The following is an 18,024-nucleotide window of genomic DNA, read 5'->3' as shown; positions in this document are numbered from 1 at the left end:
ATACACACACACACACACACACACACACACACAGCACGTTGAGAACGTGATATTAAAACAAGCTTTCAGGTTGCTGTCAACGACCGTGAAGAATCCAGAAACCGTGACCACAGATGAGGAGATTTCTTCTTATGACAAAACAGTTTCATATGAAGTTTCGTCGAAGGTGAAGCTCTCACCTTTGTGTTGTGTAACTCTGTCCTTGTATAATTTTTCTTTGCATCAAAGGCAAGCGAAGCAAACAGCGCAATTTAATAATATCAATTCGCGCACATGCCATTCTCCGAATATATAATTTTTTCTTTATATTCTTAAATATATACAATAGTTATATATTTTCAAATTTATAATACATGCGTACACACACACGCACGAGCACACACACCTTACAATATTTTTATTAATTTATCTATCGTTAATGTAAAATACGAACATTGTTTATACATATTGCTTATTAAACAGATGACGTTAAAATCTCTAATCAATTTTGGAAATGTCGGAAAAGCTCCTTGGGATGCATCTATCGAACGTTATCATAATGACGAAGGTGGCTACCACCACGGATATCGCGGGTAAATATTTCATATTTAAAGCGCATTAATATCAAAAAAAGCTTTTTTATAAATTACTTCTTCGAATGTTAGAAACTCCAAAGGAAAAGGTGGAAGTAGCGCTGCGCTGAGTGCACTGACCTTGCTCGCCTTCCTGTTTCTTTTAAACGTCATGCAGGTAAGAAAATATACATTTCATCTTACACTATACCATATATTTTTAAAGCTTATCTGATGAAATGCTTGTTATCATAATTTTGCTATTTAAATATTCCAATGTGTAACATTAATTAAGAGACAAATTGTAAGATACAATTTATATTTAACGTGTAAAAATCTCATAATGTCAATTCTGAAAAGATATATTCATTATATATATTCATTAAGATTCGTTAATAAAAAGAAAAAAAAATGTTTTTATTATTTATTATCAAATTTTCTGATTTGCAAGTGGATATCTCATTTCTTTTACGAAATCGTTAATCGCGCTACAAATATTATATGTGTGAAACAAAATGAAATAAAAGATTAATAAAGCGGATTTCAAGTATCTCATACATATATACATGCATATATACATATATGCTTTTCTTTGTAGATTAACTTCTGTTATTCTCTTATTGTTATTGAAAACATATCATTATTTTTTATAATAATTAATTGCATCTTTTGCTTTTTTACAGCAATCTTTGCAGGATAATAATTCGACACTCGCTCCGACAACCACAGCACTGTTATTACGGGACACCGAAATGCCAATTGTCTTGGACAATGGGAATGAAAAAAATACTAAGATAAAGGATGATTTCGTAGATGCAACGAATACATATGATTCAAGAACAACAATAAAAGATTATGCATAATATGCGAGGATTGATCATTTGACAGTTTTATATTTTCTAAATAGCTCTTTTCTCAAATATCACATTTTTCTATTCAAGAATTTTTATTTCTAATTTCTGTTTAATTTTGAGTATTAAGTTTATATATATACGGTGTGTATGTACACACACACACGCGCGCGCGCGCGCGCGCTATGCATATTTATTATAAACATAAACACAATAAAAATATAAATTTATTATCTAATAAGTAATTGATGGTTGATGTTACTACGAATAAAAACTCGAACATAAGCGAGTCGACATAATAATTTCGAAATAATCAAGCCAGTAATCAAAACACATGAACAGTTTATTTCATTTTATTTATTTTTTTTAACAATAAGATCGTCGAATGTATCATCATTGTCATTGTCATCGTCGTTATCGTCATCGTTGTTGTCATCATCGTCGTGGTCGTTTAAATGTATTCATTTATTAATATTCGAAAAAGTATTCTTGTTCCTAGTTTACATAACATTAGAAACATTTAAATATTTATTTTATTCTATATTTTGTCATAGTCTTACATTGCATGAAAAATAACCACACAAACGATCACATATATTGCTAAGGAAATGGGCGATGGGCACGTGCTTTTTCGCCTATCGACGCATCTCGAGGAGCTTTTTGGCTTCTCTCTACGAGCGTCTAATTTCTTCTCGAGCGTGTTCGACCAAATTCGTGTTCTGGAGTTGCGATGGGCAATCTATACAAAAACTTTATTCTTAACTTTTTTTAGTTTTGAAATGTTGTGTCTCAAAGTATCTTATTTGTGATAGATCAAAAGATTCAAAACGAGTCTGAGAGCAGTTACCTTTTTCGGCAAGCTTTTATTTTTGGTAAAGGATACGTTTGGTTACATTTCCTCTAGCAACATTATTCATACTTGATTATTGCAAATGGAAAAAAGTAAACAGGTTGCCCGCCGTTACTCCAATCTTTCGCTCTCTGTTAGAAAGGATTAGAAAAAATTACGGATTCATTATTCATTTCATTAATAATTTCATTAATAGATCTTCGAATTGTTGGAAAGTGATCATGGTTCTCTAATTCTCGATTATCGGTATTATTCGGGAAATTCTAAAAAAAATAGATTATTTTCAAAATAAAAAAGCTTTGAGAGAATTCTGAAGAAAAAGATGCTGAATTTATAATATTTAAAATTAGGAATTGGTTTTGAAACTTTCTCGCAATGTGATTCTTGAGAATTCTTTACATTTCTTTAGAAATAGATGAATTGATTCCGATTTCATTTTTTATATCTAATTATGGTGTAAAAAAGAAATAGTGGTGTTTACATTACATAATATTTGCACAATGGCATGATATAAACCTATCAATTATATATATATATATATATATATATATATATATATATATATATATATATATAATACAAATTGCACAAGGAAAAGAAGAAATTGCTCATTAGTGCTCATCAAAATGAGTTTATCACTTGCAAAATATAACGTTTTCACACGAATATCTTACATTCGTTTTTCGCCAATCGGAAGTACAACCGATCTGCTGCGCAAAACGCTTTGTTTTATAGAAGGATCGAAATCGGTAATGTCGATGAAATTCAAATTATGATATCTCCTATATGAAATAAGTGTTACTTATGCTAAAAACATACGTCTTGTTAATAAATTTCAATCGGAATAATTGAATATCTCTAGTGTCGGAAATTGTAAACATTATGCAAGTTTCAATCAGTATTTATTATATATATGTGTGTGTGTGTGTGTGTGTGTGTGTGTGTGTGTGTGTGTGTGTGTGTGTGTGTGTGTGTGTGTGTGTGTGTGTGTGTGTGTGTAATATATATGTATGGATGTGTGTATGTGCGAATATATTTGTATATATATATGTACAAATATATGATATATACTTTTTAAAAATTCCTTTAAAGCTAAACATCAAAACCTAAAAAAAGAAAATTATCTTACGCGATATTTATAACTATAGGTTGCGCTCATATTCGCATTATCATTTTCGCAAGATCGCAGGTTACATGAATTGTCTGTCCCTTTTCCTTCGCCAAAAAGAGAAATTTGCGGTTAATCACTTGCAAATATATTATCAATTAATCCATTCCACAATTTAACTACTTCGTATTCAGACCAATGTGAAAAAGAATAGGAACACGGAAAAAGTATGGGATAAGTATGAAAGAAGAATAAAAACGCACATAAAAATGTACAATTAAATTCCAATTCCACAATAAGAGCCTATATAATTAACAATATCCCTACATAATTAACAAGACAATTTCTCTAACATATTAAGCAAGTAATTATAGAAAAATAATAAAAAAATTTTGTAAGAGAAAAGTTAATTAAAACATATTTCATTCTTTCGGGATATTAATGCGAAAGAATGGAGAATTTTCTTAGAAATTTTGATGAAAAAAAAGATTATATTGTTCTAAATTAAAGTAACTTTTTTTCATTTTGTCTTTGTCGTGCGAATGTTAATTATTAAATGCAATATCATCAATCTTCGTTGAAATGGCTTCGCGCAACAGACAATTAACAAAATATTTCTGTCACTACAAGATTGATATTATCGCTTTGAACATAGTGCAGTTATATTGTGTAAGAAAACATAGCAAGAAGAATGACACTGCGAGAAAATCTATCTTTGTTGTTATTATAATTATTATATACAAAATAGACTGTAAAAGAGAAATAATCCAATCGCGCGAAAAAAAGAAACTATGATTTTGCTCATAAATGCAAACATAAATTTAGTTTAACTCTTTCTAAATTCATTGCACATTCGCTATGATGCAACATATGTATAATGAAACTTTCGACGCCAATATAATCTAATTATCGTATTTTAATTATAAATAAAGCAATAAAGCAATAAATAAGTTGACGATGTAATTATATGAAACCATCGGTAATGTCAATTAATTCGCTTTTGGCAATCGGTAATGTTAATTAATTCAATTTAGACTACTTTAGTTTATCTGATCACGCACGTTTGTTTTCGGATGAAGGAAATGAGTCATTTTTATTTTTATTCGAATTATTTTTTTCGAATTTTTAAATAATATTTAAAAATTAATTCTCTCCTTCTTTCCCCTGCTTCCCCTTTCATAAGATAAAAAAATATTTCATTTAATATATTCTTTTGTTTATTATATAAGAATACCTGCAATATAACCGAAAATTGATTGTAAACTGATTAATTGCAATAATTGAGCGTGAAATATAAGAGAAATGTTGTAACAATGCAGTTTAGTAATGATTTTCATCCGTTAGTGAACAAAACTAGAAATGAAAAATTATTTTCCCATCGATCTATAACACAAAGATGAAAAACTGTAGAAAACATTAAATTTATAAATATATTTTACACTTAGATTAATCTGCTTCAAAAACTTTTGAGGAAATAGATTAAATTATATTTTGCATTGAATTACTTTGCTATGTTCTCGAATTTTTCATAAATTCAAAAGAGTATATATATGTATCATTTTGAAAATGCACGAGCATTGTATAACCAACTTTGCCCCAAAAAAAAAGATTATTATTCCGACACAAAAAGCTGGCGTCAAACTGTGTGTGTGTGTGTGTGTGTGTGTGTGTGTGTGTGTGTGTGTGTTGCGTGTGCGTGCGTATTTCGTAATATATATAACTCCTAGAAATTTGCTGTATGTCGCCAATGTAGAGCTTCTAAACTGTTTACACTAGTGTAATTTGTTTTTTGCTATTCGTAATTCGTTATGAAACTTTGGCAAATATTTCGCGTTTATTATTTTCCACTTCTTTACTTTCAAGTCCAAAAAGTATACATAACAAACAAGCACAAATTTTGACGTATATTGTAACATTATACATCAACCACAAATACACTGTGATTTCGTTGAAAAATTCGAGTTAAACTAGTGAATAAACACTAATGAATCGATGAAATTCGATAAATTTTTCCTTTTCACATATTTCATACAAATCGCGTGTCACATATAATACACGTATAATCTGTCATCAACTTTATTGGAGGCTGAAGCAAACTGTATCTTTATATTCATATAATTCAAGACATATTAATAAGACAATCCTAATCTTGATGTCATAAATAAGAAATTTGATGATTTAGATCAATATATGGCGCCTCTATGACATATCAAGTTTTGCTTCTAAGTTTGCTAAAAGAATGTAAAATAAAGATTATGAAAACGCAAAATACGGAATCCGAAAATCCAATGTACATTTTCTTCTTCCCTCTCCCCCCCCCCCTCTCTCTCTCTATCGTAATAATAATTTTGACATAAGAATAAATATTGAAATATAAATATACTTGCCAACGACGTAATTGTTAATCATCACTTCGTGATAGTATTTTATGATATTAGCTATTAAAAAGTGATCGCTTTCTCAATTTCCATTTTACAATGAATTTTATGTTCATCGTATGGAGAAATAAAACTGCATTTACCTCAGTATCACAATTATCCTGCTCGACTCTGCATTATTTTTATAACATTTTATAGGTACTATATGTATATTTCCTTATATATGTATTATATATTTTTCTGGAAAAAAATATAAATAACTTTTAAACTTTTAGCGCGAAAAAAGAGATCAAACTGTCGAGCATTACAAGTTGCTTTCTGATGAAACAATCTTTTTACAGATACTCGTTTGCCTTCAATACGTTTCTTAGGAGGTAGATAATATAGAATTTTTTTCTTTATCGTACGAATTCAATTTGTAAAACGCGCACGATTGACGAGTGTTACTCATCTCGACTCCCTGGAATTCTTAGCGAGCAATGAATGATAAATTATCACTCTCTTTAAAAATAAATTACGAATTTACACGAATGATGGCTCGCCAAGTTAGCTCCGAAAGCGAGAAAGATAAGAGAAAATCGTAGTGAGTAGAAAAAGTTGCCGACGCATTAGAAGCTTTTCTAACATGATAGTGTAATAGCTGAAGAGTTCTATGAATGTGTATCGCATTCAATGATATTTCAATGAATATTTGAATAATTATGCGTGTATTTGCATTCTGGTCCAAGAAAAGCGTATAATGTATAATAACGATAATAGAACTACGTTTGCAAATCCTGCGTTATGTCAGGGCCATCGTATAATCGTTTATATATGTATATAAATACTATTGTACAAGTTTAAGAAACAATCGATCAATAAATGATCGTACCGGTTTTTCCGGTTCAACATTGAATAAACTTTTTAATCTCAATACGAGATCAACGTGCCCACGAAAATATACAATACATACCTATAAATCTACGCTTATCTAACATGATATGAAGCTTTAAAGCTTGCTTAAACACTGCGAGATCTCGCTTCATCGTTAGTGTATACAATGGTTGACAAAATAAAATGTGTTTATATTCCACTATTATATATACATATAAAATTTTTGTCAAGAAGAGGCAAGATCTCATACATCCGAGCAATGTGTAAATGTTTCACCGACAATTTTCAATAGGGGCGCGATAGTGAGCTGTTTCACTAGATAAAATTAGATATAGTTTGCCATTAACGAGCCATCATCCGCGTCTTCCATGATCATAAAGAGAAATCAACATATGTGATATAAATTGGAATGAAAATTGACTCATTCAATCGCATGATATTTTTCTACAAAAACTTTAAATTTATACCAAAAAATATTATGAAATATGTAATCTCTTCATTTTCTTTTTTAAATATAATTTTTGGACAATTTGAAAAAGTAATTTTGTTTTGTAGTATTATGAAACAACTAAAACGAGCATAATTAATATCGACATAAAAAGAAATAGAAAGAAAAGAATCGTGAGTTATACAGCAGATGATGTAACTTATGCGTAACATCCACGTAACATTATCATCCAAGAACATGTCGAAATTCAAATGATTTGGAAAATGAGAGAAATGTGTCTTTGATTATCGAAAGTTACACCGATGTATGCGCATCGCGCACTATAAAGAAGCTAAAAATCTGCAAACAAGCATAAAAACGATTCCAATTACATTCAATTGTGAATTCTTCTCGAAACCTTTTTCGTAAAAAGAACCATGTAAATGGTAACAATATCATAAATATGTTTTTTCAGAATCAAACCATTGTTTGATCCATGTCAGAGGCAGGAACTCGGATTTTCCGAAGAAAAAGAAAATCCGAAGACTCTAAGGCGTGGGTGCGCTCTGCTAACATAAGTATTGTTATTATTATTATTATTATTATTTTTATTATTATTATTATTATTATTATTATTATTATTATTATTATTATTATTATTATTATTTTTATTATTGGTGCTGGTTCTCGTCATTCTCTTCCTGCGATATGATGCTCGATCTATTGGACCGTACGTCGAGATCCATGGCGAAAGGTTTCGTCGAATTGCCGAGGAGTGCCTGTGTACTTTGGCCATCATCAATGCTCAGCGAACACTCCAGCGAACTATCACTGAAAGTACAGAAACAGATTTCTACTCGTCACTAGCGCCTTTGCGCCTCGGACAAGATATATAGTTAGTAACTTTGACAATTGGTAGCCAATCGATTTACCTGACAATACTGGCGCGATCAACGGAATTGCCACCAGTGGTCGGTGCCGTGCAATTTTCGCCATTACAAGGTCGTTCACCGTTACTGCTACAAGTGGAAGTTCTAGTACTAATACTGGTAGCAGTGGTGGTAGTCGCTGTCGCTGCCGCTGCCGCTTCTCGTATAGACGCCCGTCTGGATTCCTCGTGACACTCACATTTGCACTCTTCCGGTTGCACATAACTATAACCGCCAGCAATCGTCTTTGCGATTTCGTCTTCTGGTCGCGGTATCGTCTGTATTCGCTTCGGCGCCTTCCGTTTCTCTGGTATCTCTTCAAAATTTATCCAGTTGCTTGGCCGTGTTGTTACTGCTGTTATCGCTACTGCTGCTGTAGTTGCTGATGTTGATGCTGATGCTGATGCTGATGCTGATGCTGATGCTGATGCTGATGCTGATGCTGATGCTGGTGCTCTCGGTGGCAGTGGAGGTGGACTGGGTGATTTTCCTTGACTGATAATATTCTTACGACCGCTATCCGGTGGTACTCTGCCCGCAAATTCCGTAAATGTATTCGTCGCACTGGCATACTGCCGGCGCGGGCTTTTCAACTTAAAGCTGTCCTCTCGTGGCAGAGATATCTTCATCCGCTCCACACGCCGCTCGTCCAACGACGTCTGCATCACAAACTCGTCGAGTAGAGTCGGGTTTATCGGTGTTGTCGAACGTGGTCTTTCGGTCGGAATTGTTCTAACATAAAAATCAATTTGATGAATTATGTGTGCACATGGGTGCGTAATAAATTGATAAACAATTGAGACAGAAAGAGAGAGGATGTGTTCATATGTACAGAAGTTTGAAATTTTTCGTCTAAAATAATTACCTTACTTCTTGAAGTCGTTGTTTAACAGGCAGGATAGGTACGGCAACGCTCTTCTCCAACGGTAGGGTTGTCGGTATATATGGAAGATCTTCTTCAAAACTTTCCTCATAAAAGAGACCCTTCCGCTCGTCTGGTAGCTCTTCCGCCATCTTTTCGACCTTGTTGCGGATAAATTCAATCTCCGAATCTCTTTCGGACTCTGAACTATTGTGATCCAAATCGGATATCATGCTGGCCGTCTTTACTAAACCGTCCTTGCTGCTAACTTTATCGTCAAAGAGATCGGATTTCTTGATATCTTGCGCGGCTTGTGTAGATTCCCTAGAACTTACTTTTTTCTGTTGTGGCGATGAATCGTTGTCTATTCTCTCAGGTGGTGTGAGCTGCTGCTGACTCTCTCCTCTACTCTTTCTCTTCGGCTTCATTATATCCGGCTTTTTACCAGTAGATTCTTTCGATGAGCCACTGGAAAGTATTCGCGAATCCACCGATTTAATCTCCGATTTTATCTCTGACTTAATCGATGATTTTACTAATGGCGAAGCTTCGATTATTTTATTAGTCTGAGCGCTAATTTTTGAATCTTTTTTCGATATCTGCGAGTCTTTCGACACACTCTGCGGAAGCTGGTTATCCTTGGACAAATTCCTGGACGTAGCTTGCGTTTTCGCCGCTTGCATCGTCGTCGTCTTTGTCTCGATCTGCGTCTCGGTTTTGACTTTAGTAGTTGACGGCACCGGATGATGTTCAATCGATACCTCCGTGATTATGCTACTCGTACGCGTTTCCTCGGATTCATACTCATCTAGTAACTTGGTTGGCGTTTCCAACGGTATCGAGACACTCTCTGACGGCAAGGCCTCCTCATAATTTCTATCGTCAGCGTGCAAACTAATAAAGATTGAATCATCCTGCCGATTTCTTTCCTTTTCCATATTAAACGTGAATTCCACACGGCCGATGCTTTCTAGGGACGGATGTTCAATTTTGTTATGAGCATCAAGATCGCACGAGGCTGCAATTGCCTCATCATAGCTCTTTTTTCTCTCACGTTTCTTGAACAGACTCAACGTAGACGAAAACATCCCTTTATTCTTCGAATCCTTTTTCAGAGTCGAACCCTTATCAATGGAAACCCTCTCACGCGATTTCGAACGGCTTCTCAGACTCTCCGTAGTGTCTTTTAGTTTCGATGTCAAACTTCGTCGTGGCTTTGTACTAGGCGACGGCGATTCCGGACTCAGTACGCAACCATCGGTTTTAGTCTGTTTAATTACAAATATAATTCATGTCAATACATAGCTTGGAAATGTTAATCATTAGATTAATGTAAAATTTAGTTTAGGTCTTATCACTTTTCTATCGAGAATTTTTGTCTAAAACGTGAGCTCTAAAATCTTCATAAAAAGACTCATAGATCTCCATAAAAAAGACACATATCATAAAATCACTTTGATAAATCATGTAAATCATTAAATAATACATAATGTTAAAGAATATAAATGATGCATACGCAGCACATATCTTAAAATATATTCTAATCTTTTTTTAATTTTTTCTTAGATTAAATTTCTCTCAAATGTATTAAAGCCAAGTGATTATAGCATTTAATCATTTTTACACAAACATTTATATCTTTGCATAAAAACTATGTAATATTTTTATATTTCGTTTTCAAAATACTTTTTACCGATAAATATGCTGAACTTTTTTGTATCAAAATAATAAACGCTATGATATTTTTCTGCGTATATATATATACCTTGAATAATGAAGCAAAGCTGCTTTTTCTAGACACGGATGATGGACTAGGCGTTCGCGAGCCTTCGAGATCACGCACTTTCTGATGTCTTGGTAACTTGGGACTTCCGGAGAAACTACTCGTCGTAGGCGTTGTCTGCACGATTTCTTTAAAGTTTTGCGTCTTTTTTCTCTTATCGTTGAAATCGAGTGTCGCGGGTTTCTGAACTTCTTGGACTTGAGTCTTTGTCGATTGTTGTTGTGGTATCGATTCTTGTTGTTCACTTGATTTTTTGATGATTGGTATCTATTTCATAATAGAATAAAAAATATATTGCAACTTTTCATTTGTCACATATTGTGGAAGAATAAGTATTTTTTTATTTTATTCTTTCAGAAAAATGAGATGCATTTTAATAACATCAAACTCAATATTTACGATATTTATACATTAACAAGGAAAATTTAAATAATATAGTAAAAAAGAGAAAAAATTGTTTTTCAATATACTTTTCATACATATCTGTGTGTCAATATGTGTAGTCTATATGTATATTCTAATAAAATTAATAAAATTCGCATAAAATCTGTTCCAATATTTTTCGCTAGAGAACCAAACAATCCATGAAATGAAAACTTGGCGGATGGCAAAACCAACCTCTATGTTGGCTTTTTCCAGAAATTTCTTCGTGATTTCCACCTCTCGCTTGAAAATCTCTTTCCGTTCCTCGCGACCGCGTCTCCTCGGTTTGTCTAACGGATCTGGCTTCAAGTTACCTCCAACCATCGGCACTTTGATGCTCTCGGGAATCAGCGCCTTCGTAGTGTCAGCCTCCCGCTTCAAGAGTATCTTTTCAAGATCATCGGTCTCCGGTTTCGATGGTTCTATAAGGTTGTCAGCCAGCGTTGGTTTGCTTCCGCAGAACGATGTCTCCAAGAGACACTTGTGGGGGCTAGGAGATCTGAAGAAATATACAAACCGAATATGTGACGCAATAAGCAGAAAGGAAGAACTTTGCACGTTGGCCAATCGTACATTGTAAATTTGATTTTCAGCCCAAAAGCATACAAGCATAAGCATATAAATATAATCTACTATATAAGATATAAATAACAAAGGATAGATATACAAGATATAAGTAACAAATAACACATTAAAATTTTTTCTTCAACAAAGGTAATCTATATCTCGTTGTCGTGTATTTTCGAGGATAGTAAAAGGAAATATAGTCAAGAAATTAATCTTCAAATAAATGATAATTAAATATGTAACAACTTTATTTTTCAATCAATCTATAACACATTTGTGATCAGTGCAATAAAAAACTTAATTCGATGTCAAATTTTACAAGGAAGACCAGAGAAGAAAGATGATAAATCATAAAACAGCCCCCTGATAGGGGATTTCAGAAAAGATTTGGTAATTCAATTTGAACTTTTTGACAAAACGAAATCTTGTTAACAGCTTAAATAATACGTTCTTCTCTAATATCGTATTTCTCACATATTCCTCACCTGGAGGAAGTTGCTGACACAACCGAGAGCTTCCCCGAGACGCCAGAGCCTTGGCTACCGACTGAAGACAATCTAGACGTTCTGCCGCTAATGTTGAGCAGACATATCTCCGAGCAATTGCTGTCCTTGCGTTCACGGTCCAATTGCTTACCGCTGTAATCCGATTGGGATCCATCTATCTCCTTCCGTTTTCGTCTTTTGGATTCCCTTCTAAGATCCTGTTCGTGGACGGGATCTTGTAAATCCAACTCTTCCGTGGAGGATCTGAGATCTTGGGCATCTTCCTTGTAACCCAAAGTCAACTTGCAACCAGGCGGAGGATCCGCACCTGCAAATTTTCATCTTTAAATTTTTCTCGCCCGTGACGACGCATTCTCTGTCATCTAAATCTCTCTTAAAACACCTACGTAGACTAAATCCAATATCGATATTAACACATCGAAAAGCTATTTCTCTTCTTGTATTATTGATTCTTTTAATCGCCTACATTCGACCATTTTTAACATTCGATCAAGCAAACTATGTATATCACGTTTAAGTCTCGTGCTACTTACAAGATGTATATGAGATGTCATCAAACTATTTGGAACAAATCTTTTACTAATGCTTGCCATTTAATTGGGTACTTTAAATGATGCAGTCTATGCTATTGACGGCAACTGTTAAATAAAAGCGCGTTAAAGACTATTGTATCATCGAAAATATAACATTCGATCTAACAATAAGATTAACTACTGTATTACACGATATTATATATAAGTTCGATTTATATATTCCTATCTATTTATAAGTTACACTAGATAAAGCATTTAATATGAGATTAGTAATTTCGATAGAGAATTGTCAAAGGACTCTATTTCCAAGTTCAATATGTTTTATTCTTTTTTATTCTTTTTAATTATATACATGTCTAAGAAAAGAGTTAATGACGCTTCGAGAGAATTATAAAAGTCAGTTGCTCGGGATTCAAAACAAATAATAATAACAATAGGAATGGTATACGTAATAATTAAGAAACTTATATCATTTGAGAGTAATCGCGAGTAAAGAAAAGATTCGATATTATTTTAGATTTAACATGTTAATTTATGCAGCATGTATACCCGCGAAAACTTGTTGAATAATCGAAATGGACAGGCAGATCTGTCTTTTTACTTAGATCAGTCTAATTGAATCGATCAGACATGCCTTGACCTGAAGAATCATTTTTTTATAAGAAAGCTATTGACAATCAACTTATGCACGCAAAATTCCCTTTTCACTCTCGGAGAGCCATTGTCTTGACACTTTTTCGGTGCATGTTTTATCTCGGCTTTCTCGCTCTCGATTATACATTTGTTAAAAAAAGAATTTATGTATATATCAAATTTTCATATCGTATAAGTTTGTCTATTTTATGTGCGTATTAACATATGATGTATAGCTCACAAGTATCTAGTCTACAAAAGCAATATCTAGTTGGAAGATGGTGGAATTAAATATAAGAATTACTTTCTAAATGCTCTCATTAATTTCGTAATCTGTGGAATATTTTCGACCAGCGTACCTTTTTATACGATCCTCATCGAAAATCATCACTTTTCGACTCAGTTGTATATACAAGCCATTAATTTATTTCTCATCATTAATTATATACTTGCCTTTCAACTAGTTTATTATTATTTCCGAGGTTCGTCATCGTATTTTCCGAAAATATTTGCATCCAAATTATCTATCATTTCTCAAATATCTATCATTTCTCTATTAAATCCTATAATCCTACTATTAACTTCAATCCTATTTAAATTTTTGGCGCCGCTAATTGTATTATACATTGCCAGAGAGATGATGCGAAAATTCAAAATATATTCACTAAATGTTTAATGAGGAAGTCGAGAAAAATATTTGTCGAATATTTTTTTACGATATCACAATTCTCGATAAATGTACTTGATTGAAAGAATTAAAAACGATTGAAAAATCGCGCTTTTAAGATTTATTTATGAGATTATTTTCGTCCAAAGTTATTTGAATGAATAAACGATAGTAAAATTTGACAGTATATTTGTAGAGCATAAATAGAGTTTCGAGACGAAAAAAGGGTGATTATATAAGGTAATTTGCAAATTGATTACCTGCGAGAAGCTCGCGCTCGGGCGACGAATCTCTGGAATTACTATCCTCATGGTGCGAAGAGCTGCTCGCTCTGCTGATATCAATTCGCGGCGTACTGGGCGTCTTGAGCGAACTGCCAGGCGTTGCCGGCGTAGTAACCTCGACGATGCCCGGCATTCGCCCCGCCGCCGCCGTCACCGCTGCCGTCGATTCCCCCTGCATTCAAATTCGTATCCTGGTTTGTCGTGAATCGTAGCACAGTCACACGGGGTTGGTTGATTGGTCGATTGTATGGTTGGTTGTTTGGTGGGCTCAGATTGCGGGCCGGCTTCTCGCAGGGACGATCGAGGAGGTCGATCTCGAGATCGCGTACGTACATCAAGATCCGAGTCGAACAGTGCGAGGGAGGAAAGAGAGAGAGAAAGAGAGAGAGAGAGAGAGAGAGAGAGAGAAAGAGAGAGCCAGGATAAATGACTCAGAGGGAACTCGGAGTAGGACTCACGTTTTCCACTTCGTCCGATAGGTCTTCGAAGGATGCTATCGGCGCTGGTCCAAGCTTCCTTTGATGAGCGCTCGGCAATTCTGACATCATTTTCGGGTACTCAGACCACGGTGATGCTGGAAGAATATGAAAAATCGAATAATTCTTTCAGCTTTTGTCGATATCTTTTCATCGCTTTCGTTTAAAACATTTGACAACGAAAGCAACAATTTATCGCTTGATAGCATACGGAAAAAAGCATACATCGTTGGCTCAGTTATTATACTCTTGCGTTGTTGTACGATACTTTTAGAATATGTATATTATGTAAGTACATATGTGCCAACAGGTGTATGTCGCGTTACGCCTCGTGCCGCGATTTCTCGTTTGATAAAGCTCAAGAAATTGCTCATAACGATATTTATAATAAACAATAAGAGATATCGTATGCTGTCATTTCAGCTGTAAATTGAAATCCGCGATATACACGCACGTTATATGTATAACGCATTTATTTCTCCTTTCTTGCTTCATGCAATTTTATTTATTTCACTCTCTTCACATATTATTAGTTTAAAATTCTTAATAATTAAAAGAAAGGAAATAAAAACATTTTCCTTTCATTTCGAGTCAAAATAAGAAATTTATTAATCACGCTAATTATTTTAGATCGGCAAAAAATAAATAAACTCTTATTAAATGTAAGATAATAAAAATCATCGCTGTAACTTTGTTAATGGTTTGAAAAATTATTATATGCATGCCGGTTTTTGCACGTTAGTTTGCTAACGCTAGAAGCGTTTAAGTGAAGGACGATTTCATTAGAGACAATATTATTCACAGTGGCACACGGGGAAATAGGTATTCGTCACGCTCATGGCAATTGTTTAAACGACCCAAGCTCACGCTATTTAACGAGTCGCTTTACAAAATGTACAAGAAGCAACAAAACATAAAGCACAAAAAATATAACTGCAAATAAACAAATATATAATGGATGTTAAAAATAAGCTACAATCTTTAAAAAATGATAACGATCGTGTATTGCGCGCAATATATTCGATGTGATTTCTTCGTGAGAAGAAAGAAGCAAGGAAAAGATTTCTCATTGTCAATCAAATATGTAATTACTTTTAAATATCTATTCATTTGTGGAAAGTAATGTCGCACTCGATGGCGAAGAGTATTAAATCAATGTATAACATGGCGACGTAGAATTTACGTCGTTATATAACAATTATTTTTCAAAGATTATAAAAAAAATTTTGAATTTATCACAATTACATTAATTGTCACAACGAAATCATTATGATTTGCAGTAATTTGATACAGAATCTGTTTGCTATCGGAATCATGCCTTTCGAAAAAAATATAAAAGAAAAAATCTACAAAAAGCAAATTTTAGGGAGCAATGAAATAAGTACGATGAAGATTCGTTGAATCGCCTCTTCCATATTTCAACAATTTAATCTCTTAATGTAATAAATCAAACATTGAAGCGTTATAACTTCAATTATTGAACAAATCAAGTCAGTTTGCGTTCGCGTGATTTTGCTTCAGAGTGTTAAAGAATACCAAAGGAATATGTGTATATTGCGGCTCAAAATGTTTCTCAACGTTTATTCTTGCTCTAAATGTAACGCAAAGAAATATAACGAGAATGTGGTAAGACATAGAATAACCATTTCTACTTCAACTCGCATGAATGATTTTTCCACGATATATGAGTGATACTCAACTATTATTAACAATGAGGGTGGTGAATTTTTCCTCAAAGTGATTACAATTGGTTTACTTGCGATAAAATCAGATTTTGATGCCACAGATATGCGGAAAGTATATCTTCTATTCAGTCACAATGATAAGCTAAGAAAAATTTGAGAAATATAAAATAATTTCTTTGTTTTCCTTTCTTTTTTTAAGCCAACAAATCGTATCATCAAAACCTTTGATTTTTCATATACAAGCACATCACTCGAGATTTACTCCGGTTCTTGATAAAGCTCATTGAAATACATAAACATCGCATTAAACACCAGCATCAGCCTCAACATCAACACTAACGCCAGGACTAGCACTTCTATTCCCTGTTTCCGCACTTCCTTCGTCGATTTGTCGTTACTCTACACTCATCGATATGTACATCATCGTCGAAATTCCATCATCGGTATCGCCGTCCCACCTCTGCAACGCACGTATACGCTAAGAGAAGTTTACTGTCCATTTGCGTTTCCGGAGATGATGAGATCGAAGCTGGCAGAAAAGCGGGACACTTACCTCCCCTGTTCGCGCGACCATTCTCTCCGCGATATACTATCAATCACCCTCAACGTCCTAGTTTCCTTCTCTCGGTGAAAACGCGCTCGCGCTTCTTCTCAGCAAGCATACGTATATATGTATGCATCATGTACATAATGTATCCCGGTCGCAACTCCTGATCCAACCGGAAAACGATATAGTACTTACCCCATTCTCATGTCCTCCATTGCCACATTTATCGGGCGGCCGATCGATCCCCTTTTCCAGCTACTCCGTTTCTCCTCGTATTCTCCTCTCGTGTGCGTGCATAACTCCTGATTATCTCCGTTTTCTCGCTCTCTCTGTCTTCTTTTTCTTTCGCCTTCTTGCCTCTCGTCACTATTACGTTCTTTTTCTTTCTTCTTTTCTCTCTAGCTCTCTCTCCCCCTCTCTCTCCCCCCCTCTCTCTCTCTCTCTCTCTCCTCTTTCTCCAACCCTTTTCTCTCTCTTTTTCTCCCCCTCGTTCTCACACTCTTGTGGCCTGGGCCAAAACAAATCTTCTCTAGCGTGACATCTTTGCACCTTGACAGTTTACATCTTGACTAGCAGTCCACGCCAGCTATGCTCCGCAGGAGACGCGCTCCACGACACCACGACTTGCGTTCTACTCAATCCTACTCGTGCTTGCGCGACCAGTCGCGCACGCTCCATCGCGTGCTTATTTCAGGGGTGTGCTTGATCACAGCGTTGACGATTAATGATTTGAGAAAAACAGGACGGATAATATTTTTTGTCGAATATTTTCTGCATCATTTGAATTGAAAGAATCCCCTAATACTTTTCTCTCTCTAGTTTTAATGATAAAAATTCCCTGGTTGAAACATGATCGATTTTTCCTTCAGAATAATATCAACGCCAAACAATTTCTACCGTTTTTTGTGGTTTCTTAATCTTATTTCTGTCTGAAATTTGAAAAACTTAACCTATACGTATTGTTTTAAACATATCGAATAAAAAATTCAAAATATAAAATATTGACTAAATATTTTTAAACTATTTTCATTTCAATTAATATTTTAAATCACAAGAAAAACAATTGATTTGCAGCTGCACTTATCTTTTCT

General features: G+C 34.2%; 2 protein-coding genes across 5 annotated transcripts; one reads left to right on the top strand and one right to left on the bottom strand.

Moving 5' to 3' along the window:
* The first annotated feature begins 58 nt into the window (after positions 1-58).
* On the top strand, positions 59-2,568 carry LOC145961932 (uncharacterized). Of its 2 annotated transcripts, none has more exons than XM_083082556.1 (4): positions 59-166; positions 463-572; positions 645-729; positions 1,235-2,568. In XM_083082556.1, exons 2-4 carry the CDS (start codon positions 463-465, stop codon positions 1,412-1,414), a joined length of 375 nt encoding a protein of 124 aa, XP_082938682.1. In that variant the 5' UTR covers positions 59-166; the 3' UTR covers positions 1,415-2,568. The 2 variants fall into 2 exon arrangements, with proteins under 2 accessions (XP_082938682.1, XP_082938680.1); XM_083082554.1 differs by having other exon boundaries at positions 73-228; positions 1,235-2,565.
* LOC145961930 (uncharacterized) lies at positions 1,728-17,900 on the bottom strand. 3 transcript variants are annotated; one of them, XM_083082547.1, is made up of 10 exons: positions 16,609-17,117; positions 16,402-16,528; positions 14,684-14,799; positions 14,202-14,397; positions 12,088-12,415; positions 11,231-11,534; positions 10,595-10,879; positions 8,833-10,097; positions 7,971-8,699; positions 1,728-7,869 (listed from the first exon to the last, which is right to left on the bottom strand). In XM_083082547.1, the coding sequence occupies exons 3-10, from the start codon at positions 14,771-14,773 to the stop codon at positions 7,710-7,712; spliced, it is 3,357 nt and encodes a 1,118-aa protein (XP_082938673.1). In that variant the 5' UTR covers positions 14,774-14,799; positions 16,402-16,528; positions 16,609-17,117; the 3' UTR covers positions 1,728-7,709. The 3 variants fall into 3 exon arrangements, with proteins under 3 accessions (XP_082938673.1, XP_082938672.1, XP_082938674.1); XM_083082546.1 differs by lacking the exons at positions 16,402-16,528; positions 16,609-17,117 and adding an exon at positions 17,129-17,900; XM_083082548.1 differs by lacking the exons at positions 16,402-16,528; positions 16,609-17,117 and adding an exon at positions 17,129-17,900 and having other exon boundaries at positions 7,727-7,891.
* Between the last annotated feature and the right edge of the window lie 124 nt (positions 17,901-18,024).

The sequence above is a fragment of the Camponotus vicinus genome, unplaced genomic scaffold, assembly GCF_025532165.1.
Source record: "Camponotus vicinus isolate PSW18456_S1 unplaced genomic scaffold, iyCamVici1.0 SCAF_11, whole genome shotgun sequence".
Classification (NCBI taxonomy): domain Eukaryota; kingdom Metazoa; phylum Arthropoda; class Insecta; order Hymenoptera; family Formicidae; genus Camponotus; species Camponotus vicinus.
Note: the sequence above shows the minus strand (reverse complement) of the source record. Positions and strands in the feature narration are given on the sequence as shown.